This window comes from Carica papaya, chromosome 7 (genome assembly GCF_054855325.1).
Source record: "Carica papaya isolate Zhongbai chromosome 7, ASM5485532v1, whole genome shotgun sequence".
Taxonomy (NCBI): Eukaryota; Viridiplantae; Streptophyta; class Magnoliopsida; order Brassicales; family Caricaceae; genus Carica; species Carica papaya.
Genome location: NC_142315.1, coordinates 10500578 through 10513069, shown reverse-complemented (window position 1 = coordinate 10513069; position 12492 = coordinate 10500578). Strand labels below are relative to the sequence as shown.

The window sequence follows — 12492 nt, the reverse complement described above, 5'->3', positions numbered from 1 at the left end:
TTACTCTTCATATCTTCACTTTTTTATTTATTCTGATAACGACATAAATAAAAATACAGTTTAAAGTTCAATCATCTACTTACAATTATTACAATGAAAAAGGAAATTCTCTCAACACAATCTTTAACAAAATTTTCAAATCATAACCATTTAAAATTCATTTCATTTAGAATTTTAGCCTTTGTTTCTAAAATTGAATAGTCTGTCTACCTTGTGTAGCGTCCTTCACTCGGTTGCATGGCCTACCAAATCCATTAGCACAGCTCGTGAAAGAACCATCTTCGACCATCTATAAATACTTCCACCCGGAAACAAATCAAGATAAAAGGAGAGAAACCATGGCGTTCACAGAATCTGATCCATCATTATTGACACTTGGTATTATCCTTTCAGGAGAAAAAAGTTTAACAAACTCCTTCAGTTCTGTGAAGCTGCAATGTTCGCTGTATGGCACTTCATACCTACAAAATACATGGACTAATCTTTGGTCACTCAAATATTTATATGTTCAAAACCATATATCAATTCAGACGGTAACAGATAAGTTTTCAAGTTATCCAGGATCTTCTGATCAAGCCATAATAGTCATTAGAGTTCTACACAGTTTCATCAGATAAACAAATATGTCTGATGACATCGACAGATTAATCAACAATATTTTTCCTTTTTTCTTGTAAGTTTCATCCTTCTCTAACTGAAAAAACTTTTATTAAGGTGCCAGCTTTTATATTTTAAACATCTTGGTAGTATCCAGACGGTTAGCTGTTTAAGTAGATGGGAAAATATGCCTTCGTCATCACCTTATTACAGTACCCTGCTGCCACCTTCTTCCTGGAGACTTTTTCTTCCCCTTACTAAATGTCCAACCACTAGGAGAGAAAGCAACTATAAGGCTGAACCGGTCCTGACCAAAAGCCAAACCCTCAAATGTGAATAATCATATAGAAACTTAGTATATAATCAGCACATACAAGTTGAAAAAGCAAATTGTTAGGCTTTCACACCAGAATTTGAAGGTTAACAGAAGTGATACTGAAGTTGGGGCAACAAATGCTTTTGGGTTTGTATATTAATATTTTGCAAAACATATTTGTTTCAGTTAATCTCCAAAGGTCACCAGTTTGGAGAAATCATATTCTTAAAATTCAAAATGAGCCTGAAATGTTGAGACCAATCTGTTGCTTACCGCATATTGATTTGATATATGCTTCAATCGTTTGAAGCTGGCAACAGTCCACATGGGCACAACATGTATGTGGCTTTCTTGTTCATTTATGGTGAACCACTGCATATCTTCCTTCGGAAACTCCAAGCATTCTAAGACACGAAGCTTCGTTCCAGTAATGTAGACCTTTTTACGGAGAACACGAGCAACCTCCAAGAATAGCCTCTCTTTTCCTTGTAGAGCAGGGGGAGAAAGAGTTAAAAGTATTGCTACAACACGTGTTAAAAGTATTGCTGCGATAAAAGTGACAACTTCCTTATGCAAGCTTTAGATGTAAAATTAGAGGGAAGAACGAAGTGAAATGGTGGACCGTACCAATGGTATAACTGCCAATCAAAAAAAGAGTTTTGGAGTTGAATGCTTCTGCCTGAATAGCCTCAATGACAAATTGTATTACGGCCTCCTTCTTTGGAAAGTCGTACTGCAGGAAATGACATTAAACCAAGTAACTTACAATTTGCATTTGATACTTCTGGAAAGGGGCTATATTTGCAGGCTTACGGTGTATTTGGTTAGCGAGGAACCTCATGATATTTAAGGATTGGACTACATCCTTACATGAGCCATGGGAAAGGCAACTCTTTTTACTACACTCTGGGTCAAGGCACATGGCTACTACTCTTTCATTAGCATCACAGACCTCCATCAGAACTGGGAAGCATTTATTTACAGCACTTAGAGATTTGATTGATTGTATTTATGATTTATTTATTTGTTTGCTCTCCTTTGATCATCTAGTTCTCCTTATTCTCCTTAATTGTATGTTATTTCCTTCTTCCCTCCATTACATGGGTAGGAAGTTAAAGAAAAATATTTCAAGTTAACCACCCACAGAGTAAAGATTCAACAAATTGTTCATCGATTTTGATTACTTAACTAGGGATTTCGAACTGCATGGCTACTGTTTTATGGGTCTAACTATGGTTAATTATGTGCATGTGCAAATCTTTTTCCTCATTTTCTTGTTAGTGCTTGCTATATGATATACCTCAAAAAAATGTATATAAAGGAAATTAACAATGACAAAATAGAGATAAAATGAGGTAATATTAGCAAGTTCAATATAATTGAATTTCAAAGTAAACTTTGGCTTGGCAATTATATTGAATTTCAAAGTAAACTTTGGCTAAGCAATTGCCAAGGAATATTCTGTTTTTCACATATACTAACCTGGGGATTACAATAAGTGGTATCAAGGATGAGAGTATGGATATGACATTCATGCAGCATGCTTGCCATTTTCTCACAATAGCGAAAATCCCCAGTGTGCAGAACTGGCTGATTGCATAAATTTGAAACAATATCAATTTCAGAGATCAAAAGGAAAGATGCTTTGCACTCATAATATCTCATGAGGTTAATTTGAACCACACCTTACCATTAGGTGGCTCGAAAAGTATCAAGATGGATCCTGGGCAGTGATTTGCGTCCAAGCATGTCACATCAATGCCCGCAATCCTTATCTTATGATTGAGGGGCAAAACTTCTAACCTGTCCCATGGGATCCCAATTTTCATATTTACTAGCCTAGCTGTAATCGAGGAGCAATAGATCTTCCCATGACAAAAGGAACTTGTCAAACCTTGATAATCTGCAAATAAATTGCATATATCTGGATGGCTTAAGTACAGAGAAACATCTAACATCGACATGGATTCAATGCAAGCATTAAGGCAACAGATACTTTTTCTTGAAAAATATTAAGGCAACAAATACAACCTTGTAATAATGAGAGAAGACATTTCAGGCATTCATTTGGATAAATACATGGATTTATCTCACTGTTGATAGTTGTAAGAAAATTTACATATACCTTGTATTGAAGATTGCTATTAAAGAAATGTATGAGTCCACACTATTGAGCTCTTGAAGTTGGTCTCGGATGGTTAAAGACACTAGAAAAGAATAATTAGTTGAAGATCTAACAACATTGATTCTTTCTTTTTTCTTTATAAAATATCATATTTCTGTCTACATGATATGGTAAGAGAATATTATAACTAGAATATAAATGATAAAGTTTGACTATTTCCTATCAAGTTAAGCTTTTAAACTACTCAATGACCATCCGTAATTACTTTACATAATATTACAGTCTGTTAAGAATTATGTATTATCTATTTTATTAAATATTATAACCCTATATATAAAAGTTCTTGAGAATAAGAAAGGAAACCAACAGTTAATTACATAGGCTTATATTCTACCATTATATTTGTTAACCTAATTTAACCTTAGTTAATTAAATAAAATGTACATTTTGTAACAATCCCCTTCAAGTTGCAGAATAGATATTATCCATTCTCAACTTGGCAATAATTGTGTGAAATACTAGTTTATTCAAGCCTTTAATCGAAATGTTTGCAGGCTAGGAGTAGGTAGGCATATACAGTGTACATATCATGCCACTATCTAGCTTCTCTTTAATAAAGTTTCTGTCAACTTCAATAAAATTTGTCCTATCGTATTTGTATTGAATTATGAGCAATACTTATAGCAGACTTATTGTCACAATAGAGACATTTAATTTAACCTAATTTAACCTTAGTTAATTACATGTCATGTAAATTTTCTAACACTCCTCAAACTTGGGAATCGATATTATTCTTCCCAACTTGGCAATAATTGTCTGGCTACTAGGTAACTCAAGCCTTTAGCCAAAATGTTTGCAAGTTGAGGGTTGGCAAGCATGTACAGTGTAAATATTAGACCACTACCTAACTTCTTTTTAATGAAATATCTATCAATTTCAATATGTTTTATCTTGTCGTGTTATAGTAGATTATGAACAACATTTATAACTGACTTGATGCACATTAGAGACGCATGGAGCCATCCATTTGATTCTTAGATATTTTAAGATCATTTTCAACTATAGTAGCTCATATACTCTGAGTCATTGCTTGAAAATTCTAACTCCTCACTAGATCTCTCTACTACATTTAATTTGTTACTTCTCCATATGACCAAATTACCTATAGAAAAGGCATAATAATCTATAATACATTTTTTAACTATTGATTTTGCGTACCATGTTTTTTTTTTCTGGGAGGTCCTTAAAAAATTATTCTTATTACTTGAGGAAGAAACTAAATCAACATATATAGAGAAAACTAAACTAAGAAACCCTAACTTTCTACTAGTCCAAAATAGGATTAAGAAGAAAATCTAGGAGAATTTGGTAGAGTAATATGTGTATTCTTTATTTCAGGGTTCAACTCTTTATAAATCTATAAGCAAAATCATAGTATTATTACTTTCCTAATACATTGAAAGATAAGAATGCAACCCAAGCATAGGGATTTACTCCCTCAAACAATAGAATCTCCATTTTTTGGAAGGAAAAAAATTTAAGTTGAAACAGTTCGGTTCAGTGTGGCAGATAAAACGATTTTGTTCAAGGGTTCCCAGTCGGTTCGGTTCAGCCCTTCCATTGGACCGGTTCAGATCACTTCCTCCATTAAACCGGACCAAGGCTTTTCATTTGAACCGTACCCCATCTTTTTTAACCATCCACTCGCCTTTAGGGCAATTTCTTCAGTACCTCTCCTCTCATACGCACTCACCGCCAACAGCTTCTACCCCTCTCCCGACTGCGTTCCATGGATCCATTCCATGATCACATTGAGCTGCTAGCAAAGCTATCGATTCATCTTGAAGAATTCATCCATCTGGTAGCGGGACAGACAATTCAACTCGTAGAAATCGTCCATGAACTCAGTAAGCCTTTGATCCACATCCTTCACGATGGGTCCGACTGTCGTTGCCTTCACAGATTCCATCATCTCCTTCTCCTTGGATTGATTATGCGAGACAACCCCGGCTTACTTCTGGCCAGCTCCAAGGGCTCTAATACCACCTCGTCAGAAACCTTACTCATGGTTTTGGACTTGAGAGAAAGAAAGATAGAAAAATGGAGAAAGAAGAGAAACTTATTGAAGTAATATGTTTGATTTTTCAATGATCTTTATTCATAAAAGAAAGGCCTACTTATAGGCTACAAATGGCTGCTAAAAAGAGTGACAAAGGGTGGCATTAGCCGCCTGGATGCCGCAGCAACAGGGAAGGGATCTGATTTTATCATTCTTGGTTGATTTGATCAATCAAACCTAACCTTAATTCGTACAATGAAAAAATTATTTTACCCCTGTCTGTGAATATCACTTTCTGGCCTTCTTTCGGCTCTAGACTGCCACAGGTGGCTTCTTGACAAAAACAATGTGAAGCAAAAGAGGAATCCTAATGGAAATTCCTTTATACTTCCAACTTAGCTAAAATCCTAAGGAGAAAGGGAATCACCAGCTGGATCATATCCCACATTCTGCCTTGCAGAAAACCTGCTCTATTTTTGGTTGGTTTCTACCACACCTTCCTCTCTAGTAAACCTGACCGATAAACCGATCTTCGTTTGTAGTCATAACATACTACTATAGAAATTATAAAGTAGAATAGTTAAGTAATACAGCAATTTAAGATTCAAAAGATACATGTTTTTTAATCTACTTGGGAAATATAATACAAAACCATTATGCATCATGTAATTTTTTAATCTACTTGGGAAATATAATACGAAACCATTATGCATCATGTACATTTAAGTCATAGCCAGCTCTGCCATCATTTAAAAGTTCTCAACTTAAGAGGACAAGATTAAATTTGAACAAGAAGAAAATTCAACTTACGATCCATATGAAAGTGGGTAAGAAACCAATGGGAGCAGTCTCCTCTAAGATACTTGAAAGCATCCTGCATATGGGAAGTAGGAATGAACTCAGAAAAACTAGCCATACTACACCAAATAAATAGGAAACTTAATAATTCAACTACATCTCTCCTTACTAGGTAGCATGACTAAATAACAATTCTTCAAAATTAATCCAGTTATCCTATAAATTGAAATAAAAGATGTCTTGATTGGTGTAGCGTGAGAAAGTTTCAAGACCAGATTTGTTAACTGCATTGTTGGTAGTATCTCATTTCTTTCTAGTCATAATTGGAGCTGTACGAAAGAGTTGGCATCCTATAGGGAAATAGTGGAATACTGTTGTACAAAAGTGAAGATAATTTTTTTCATTAACCATTACCACTCGAAATGGTGTCCCCGGTATGCAGCACCATGGAGGAATATCTCTTAGTCTTCCATTTCTTATGTAGTTCTTCACTTTACGTTTACCAACAGCATCTGGTTGACAATTTCCCGCCACAGGCCTTCTGTTAAGGTTTGTGCAGATTTTCTTCCTATCAGATATCAGCCCAGGGAAAAAATCTGTAATCAACTTGTTTGCAGTTGGTTTACTGATTTCATCAACTCTGACAATAGAATTCTCTGCTGTATCTGTTCTTCTTAATATCAGTTCTCCATGTGCCTCAATCACAGAGGCACTATCCTTTCTAAGTTCACTAAGAGCACGTACGATCTTCTTCCTAGGACCAAGTGCTGTAACGCCTATATTGACCAAGTCCTGTGAAAGGATATTTTAGAGGCGGCAAACATTAAATAAACTCATTAACCAGAAATGATAATGAAGTGAACTATTTTATTTTGTTACAGTAAAGTGGAGAAAATGAAAAGTGAGTGTGACTTTTTTTATCCATACAAATTCTGCAAGCACATACAAACTCCATGTGGATGAACTTAAAAGGTTACTAAAAAATTAGTGTTTATTCTTCATTTATAAATGTCAACTACAGTGAATAAAGGCCAACTAATACATACCATGTTGCAGGACAAGTACCATGAATAGCAGGATTGCATATGATTCTTTAGTTTATACAAATACAAGAATATGCTCACTAAGAATACCTCTTCCGTCAGCCACTGTAACGTGTCCCAGTCAATCTCTTCACGGACAAAAGCACCTTCATATCTTGCTAAACCAATATTTCTCAGCCATTTAAGAACAGGAAAGGTGTCAACAGCTTTCTGTGGAGACAGAATAGAATCGAGGTCTTCTGAAAAATGAGATGCCCCACGGCCATTGGAAGAAACAACCTGTAGCCAAACTCAAAAGTAGAAATGTATTAGTCGTAAATTCATTACAGCCAGACCTGTTTGGTTCCAAACATCACAAACAAAAGACTATTACCAACGATCATCTGAAAGGACAGACATTTAAGAAATATAACATTTCTAAATTAAATAGATACTGCAAGAATTGCTCAGACTCTTTCTCTATTGATTCGGAACTGCTTGATATAGACAGTTCAAGCTATTACCACTATAAGATGCCACTCTCAGTTGATTGAAATCCTTATTCTAAAAAATTTTACTCGTTGAATTGTGACCTGTTGATAAGGTATTTATACATAGTAAAAACCAACTTGAGGTAGCTGTATGGTAACATAAGATAAAATGGTTTATAAGTATAACATAACATACATATTCTATAACATCCCCCTGCCCCTTTCTCAATGCTGAGATCTAAGCATGGGAGAATGCAAAGGTTGACTTGTAATAACTGAAAATATTCCAAGTAAGACCTTTTGTAAAGAAATATCTTAAAATAAGATATTATGGATGCAAATATGGAAAGCGCAGCAAGAACAGGAAATTGACGTTCAATTAAATATGTAATCCTAATTAGTAGTAAATTTCTAATAATTAGAATTTTAATTAGTATTAAATTTTTAAATAATATATATATTCTCCATTATTATTTGATTTCTAAATAGTGTAGGATTTTTAATAATTTAGTAAAATATTCCTAATTAGATTTATATTCTAAATTATCTTAACATTTTTAAATAACAGTTGTAATTTTTGTATTAAGAAGAATGCTTGCTATTAATAAAATAAGTCATAATATTATTTTAAACTACGAAATTTGAACTTTCTCTAACAAGATTCAAGATAGCAACTCCTTTTGATGAGCTGTAATTTATTTTCACAAAAATAGGCTACTCAAAGAATTGCAGCAAGAAAAAGTAGATTTTAGAATTGGCAATTCCCAAAAATCGCCGAGTGACAAAATTATGATCTTGAGAATATAATAAATTGATATCAGAATCTAACACAATCGGCAATTCTGCAACAATTGAAGATTTGAGATTGATGGTAAAGGAAGCTCTTGCCACAAAAGAAACACGGACATCAGAAATCGAAAGATGCTTAGGCAGTCAGCTGCAACAATTATCCTTGCAATTCAATGAGAAGTATTCCACAATGGGCTAGAACATGCAGACCATTTCGAAAGTAACTGCCAGTAGTCATAACCCATGAAAACAACCGCCTCAAGAGTTTCACTCGGGAAGTTGTTCGCAAGGCACAAACCAATACCTAGGTAATGTGGTTGTTCCTCGCTACCTTCAACGGTTCTGAAGATCCTCTGATCTGGTTACATCAGCATGAGAAATTCTTTACCAGTCAACACACACCAAAAGGAGATAAAGTGGGATTAACTGCCTTTCACATGCTCGGTGAAGCACAATTTTAGTATCATTAATTAGAATCCGAACAATCCACAATTAATTAGATTAGATTTAAGGAATACTGCTCGCTAAGGTTTGAACCGCCAGCCAGAAGCAACTCATTGGGGGCGTTGGTGAACTTGAAACAAACAGAGTTGGTTGAGAAATATCAGAGGCAGTTTCTAAAAAAATTGGCATAGACAAACAGATTTGTTCGAGTTGATCAACATATAAGTTTGTTCACAGCAGTTTTGATCGATTGTCTTCGCTTAGAGATCAAAATGCAATCACCTGCCACTCTTGTACATGCAATGAGCATGGCTAGAACTTTTGAAAGGAAACAACAGTTGTGGTTATGAGAGAACACAATTATAGTGATCATTCTCAGTTTGTGACCAAGTCCAACAATTCGGTTCAAAAAATACCAACTCCACATGGCAACAACATTATGACACAATGTAGTAATGTTTCATCTCCGTTTATAAAGAAATTAACAAAGATAGAGATGATAGAAAGGAGACTAAAAGAGTTATGTTATAACTGCGATGAACCATTTGTTTCGGGTCACCAATGTAAACAACGATTCTATCTCGATATTGAATGTGATACTAGACAACAACAAAAGACCAACGAGACAACTATATCCACATTTCAAGTTTGAGAACAAACTTGAAAACCAGGAAAAATAATGTTATGGATGCAAATATGGAAGGCGCAACAAGAACAGAAAATTGACATTCAATTAAATATGAAATTTTAATTAATATTTAATTTGTAGATAGTTGGAATTTTAATTAGTACTATATTTCTAAATAATATATATTTTCTATTTAATATTTGATTTCTAAATAGTGTAAGATTTCTAATATTTTAATAGAAAATTTCTAATTAGATTTAGATTCCAAATTAAATTAACATTTTTAAATAAGAATTGTAACCTCTATATAAAAGGGTATGCTTGTTATTAATAAACAAATCAGAATATTATTTTAAATTACGAGATTGAAGCTCTCTCTAATGAGATATAAGATAACAGTTTTATTTGATGAGTTGTAATTTATTTTCATAAAAACAAGTCGCTCAAAGAATCGCAGCAAGAAGAAACAGATTTTCGAACCGGAAATTCTAGAAAACTGCCCAGTGACAAGATTATGGGCTCGGGAACATAATATAAGATCTTCTATAAATATGTCCATTAATCAATCTTGACTAGGAATGACAAACACGAAATATCCAAATTGAACTTTTTCACAAGCAAACTGAATATCCTCTTCAATATGTTTAGAGAAGGCACATTGAACTGGATTAGAAGCCATGTAAGTAGCACTTACACTATCACATAGAGTTCTATTTGTCCTTCATAGAAAAAAGTAACTCATGAAGTAGGTTAGCAGTTCAACTTATATCAGTGATTGTACAGGCCACTGCACTTTACTCTTCTGCTGCACTAGAAATGACACAGTGGTTCATTTCTTAGCCCTCCAAGAGATCAAGTTAGAACAAAGCAAAAAGTAATAGCTAATGGTAGACCAACCAGTATCCAAACACCTACCTGGTCTATGTCAGAATAACCAGTGAGCATATATGAGAAATTGGAATACAACTGAAAACCATGGATAAGCTCCAGGAATATTAAGGAAGAATCCGCTTCACCACTTGAAGATGATCCTCCAAAGTGGATTTAACATATCAGTTTTCTATGTTTTAGTGAATTCAGATATAGATGGAAAAGTCAGATGTTTGATCATGAAATGTTGTTCAACATTCTTATGCGCTTTTTTGTTTAAAGAAGCAGCAAAGCATGTCAAGAAAAATGGTGGCCATGGACCTAAGAAATAACTGAGTCCACTTTTGTCCAAAGTAAGGCTTCTGAATTTTGATTGTTCTTTGTCTGCATGAGTAGTGATGATTAAAGAAGAGATACACTAGTATCATTGGTATGGTCAAGAACACCATATTCTAGAAGACTGGAATCAGTAAGGACTTTCAGATTAAGAAGATGGAGATCTTGAGGACCTCAGTAAAATAGTTTCTTATGGGAATTCCAAAAGAAGGAAACAAGCTTTTCATGGGGACCAAAGAGAGGAGAGGAGATGGAGTAGAAGACCCGGCAGTGAAACTCATTTTAGGAAGAGGAGCAAGGTTTAGCACCATGTAAATTTTCAGAATAGCTTCACTCAGAAATTGTTTCATTAAACAAAACATATTTATACATAGTGGACTCCACCTTGAGGTGGAAGCCTGTGTAAATGTTACATAAAATAGTTGTAAGAAATATAACAGTATATATATCCTATTAACAGACCAGAAAGGTGCTATTCGGGTTAAATATTAAAGATATGTTTACAACAAATGAACTATTTCATGGATTTCATGTAAAACATATACTAAATTATCAAGAGTATGAAAAATCATTAGAAATGTCTTTTTAAGTGGAGTTCAAATAATATATTTCAAATTTAACAAAAAATAATTAATATGTTTTAAACATGGCGTAACAACTTTCTGCCACCCTTTCTTTCGCTGCCCATCGCTACAACATTAAATATTCTGCCTTCAGTTTTATTGCTTTCTCGGCCAAACAAATACTATGCTCCGTTCCTTATTTCTTAATTCTCTATCTCAATTTCAGAAACAGAGCCTAACATTAACAGGAATACGTGACCCTAGCAAATAACTCGCTTAGAATACGAAGGAAAACAAAGACACTCACTCACACTGGTTTTCACAACACTCGACAAGAAAAGAAAAAAAAAATCCTCTGCTAACCAAGGAAGAGGAATGAATTAACTTACTTGCTCGTTAGCTTGTTTCTCTTCTGCATCAAGACAATTATTGGTATGAATCTGCCTCTGCTCTTCGCATATAGCAGAAATATCGAGCCCACACAGCGGACACTGAATCAAACCTCCGTCGCGGAATTCACCCGCCCTTTCTTCCACCTCAGAACACAGCTTGAGCAACACGCCAAGCTCGGTATTTTCCTCCAACTCGCCATCCTCTCTCGACACCCCATTGGCTGCAAAATCGAACCCGGTATCCATCCTCGAGCCCATTAACCTAGCTTCACCCGAATTGCAGAGATAACCCTCGTTGACTTTCAACAAACCCTCTTCCTTATCATACTTGTTAATACTCTCTACTGACAAGGAATGTGACTCATGAACCTTATGGGTACAAGCGATGCTTGACTCTATAAAATCCAAGCTGAAATTTTCAGCATCCAAATCATCCAACCCAGGACTCTGCTTCCCGCAGTGGCTTTGATTCTCCAATGAGTCATGGATTTTGCTTTTCTGACTGAAAGCCGAGCCGGGATCCAGGTTTTCCTTTCCGGGATTGACAGAACGTTTGGGTTTCTTTAGTGGGGGTTGGGGGGTGCCATTGTTGGAAGGCCTGAGGGGTTTTCTCTGCGATGTCTGGGTGAAAGGAGCGATCTGGAAATCATCATCTTCATCGAATAAAATTGGCGATCCGAGAAAGGAAGGCTGAGACACGCTGATCTGGGGTTTTGATTTACGGAGAACCATTTCGTTTTGAATTCTTCTGGAGCAGTGGAAAATGGAGGGAATGGAGGATTTTACAGAGCCTCACTCAAATTTATAAATAATATGAAATTTATTTACAAATTCACACATATTTTAATTAAGACAACATAAAAATTGTATTAGAATTATTAAAAAAATTACATATAGATTTTCTTCGTGAAATTTAAACATTATATTCTAAATTTTATCAACATGTAAGGTTATTTTTTTCAATTTAATATCAACTCAATTTTTATAATTTTAAATAAAACTCTAATTTTCAAGTTAAATTAAATATATATTTTAAAATAAATCTTACAAAAATTTTAATAT

At 34.7% G+C, this 12492-nt stretch overlaps 1 protein-coding gene across 4 annotated transcripts; it reads right to left on the bottom strand.

Moving 5' to 3' along the window:
- On the bottom strand, positions 1-12222 carry LOC110826172 (sterile alpha motif (SAM) domain-containing protein). Of its 4 annotated transcripts, none has more exons than XM_088207958.1 (10): positions 11428-12222; positions 7029-7217; positions 6310-6687; positions 5908-5971; positions 2599-2837; positions 2396-2503; positions 1541-1646; positions 1187-1458; positions 801-904; positions 1-461 (listed from the first exon to the last, which is right to left on the bottom strand). In XM_088207958.1, the coding sequence occupies exons 1-10, from the start codon at positions 12160-12162 to the stop codon at positions 317-319; spliced, it is 2340 nt and encodes a 779-aa protein (XP_088064084.1). In that variant the 5' UTR covers positions 12163-12222; the 3' UTR covers positions 1-316. The 4 variants fall into 4 exon arrangements, with proteins under 4 accessions (XP_088064084.1, XP_088064086.1, XP_088064085.1 ...); XM_088207960.1 differs by having other exon boundaries at positions 1187-1398; XM_088207959.1 differs by having other exon boundaries at positions 2599-2816.
- Positions 12223-12492: the final 270 nt, after the last annotated feature.

Coding starts and splice junctions, on each gene's coding strand:
- LOC110826172 (XM_088207958.1), bottom strand. CDS start 12,162: ATGGTTCTCCGTAAATCAAAACCCCAGATCAGCGTGTCTCAGCCTTCC. Junction 6,688..7,028: donor TACAGTGGCTGACGGAAGAG/GTATTCTTAGTG, acceptor ATCCTTTCACAG/GACTTGGTCAATATAGGCGT. Junction 1,459..1,540: donor GATTGGCAGTTATACCATTG/GTACGGTCCACC, acceptor CTTTTATCGCAG/CAATACTTTTAACACGTGTT.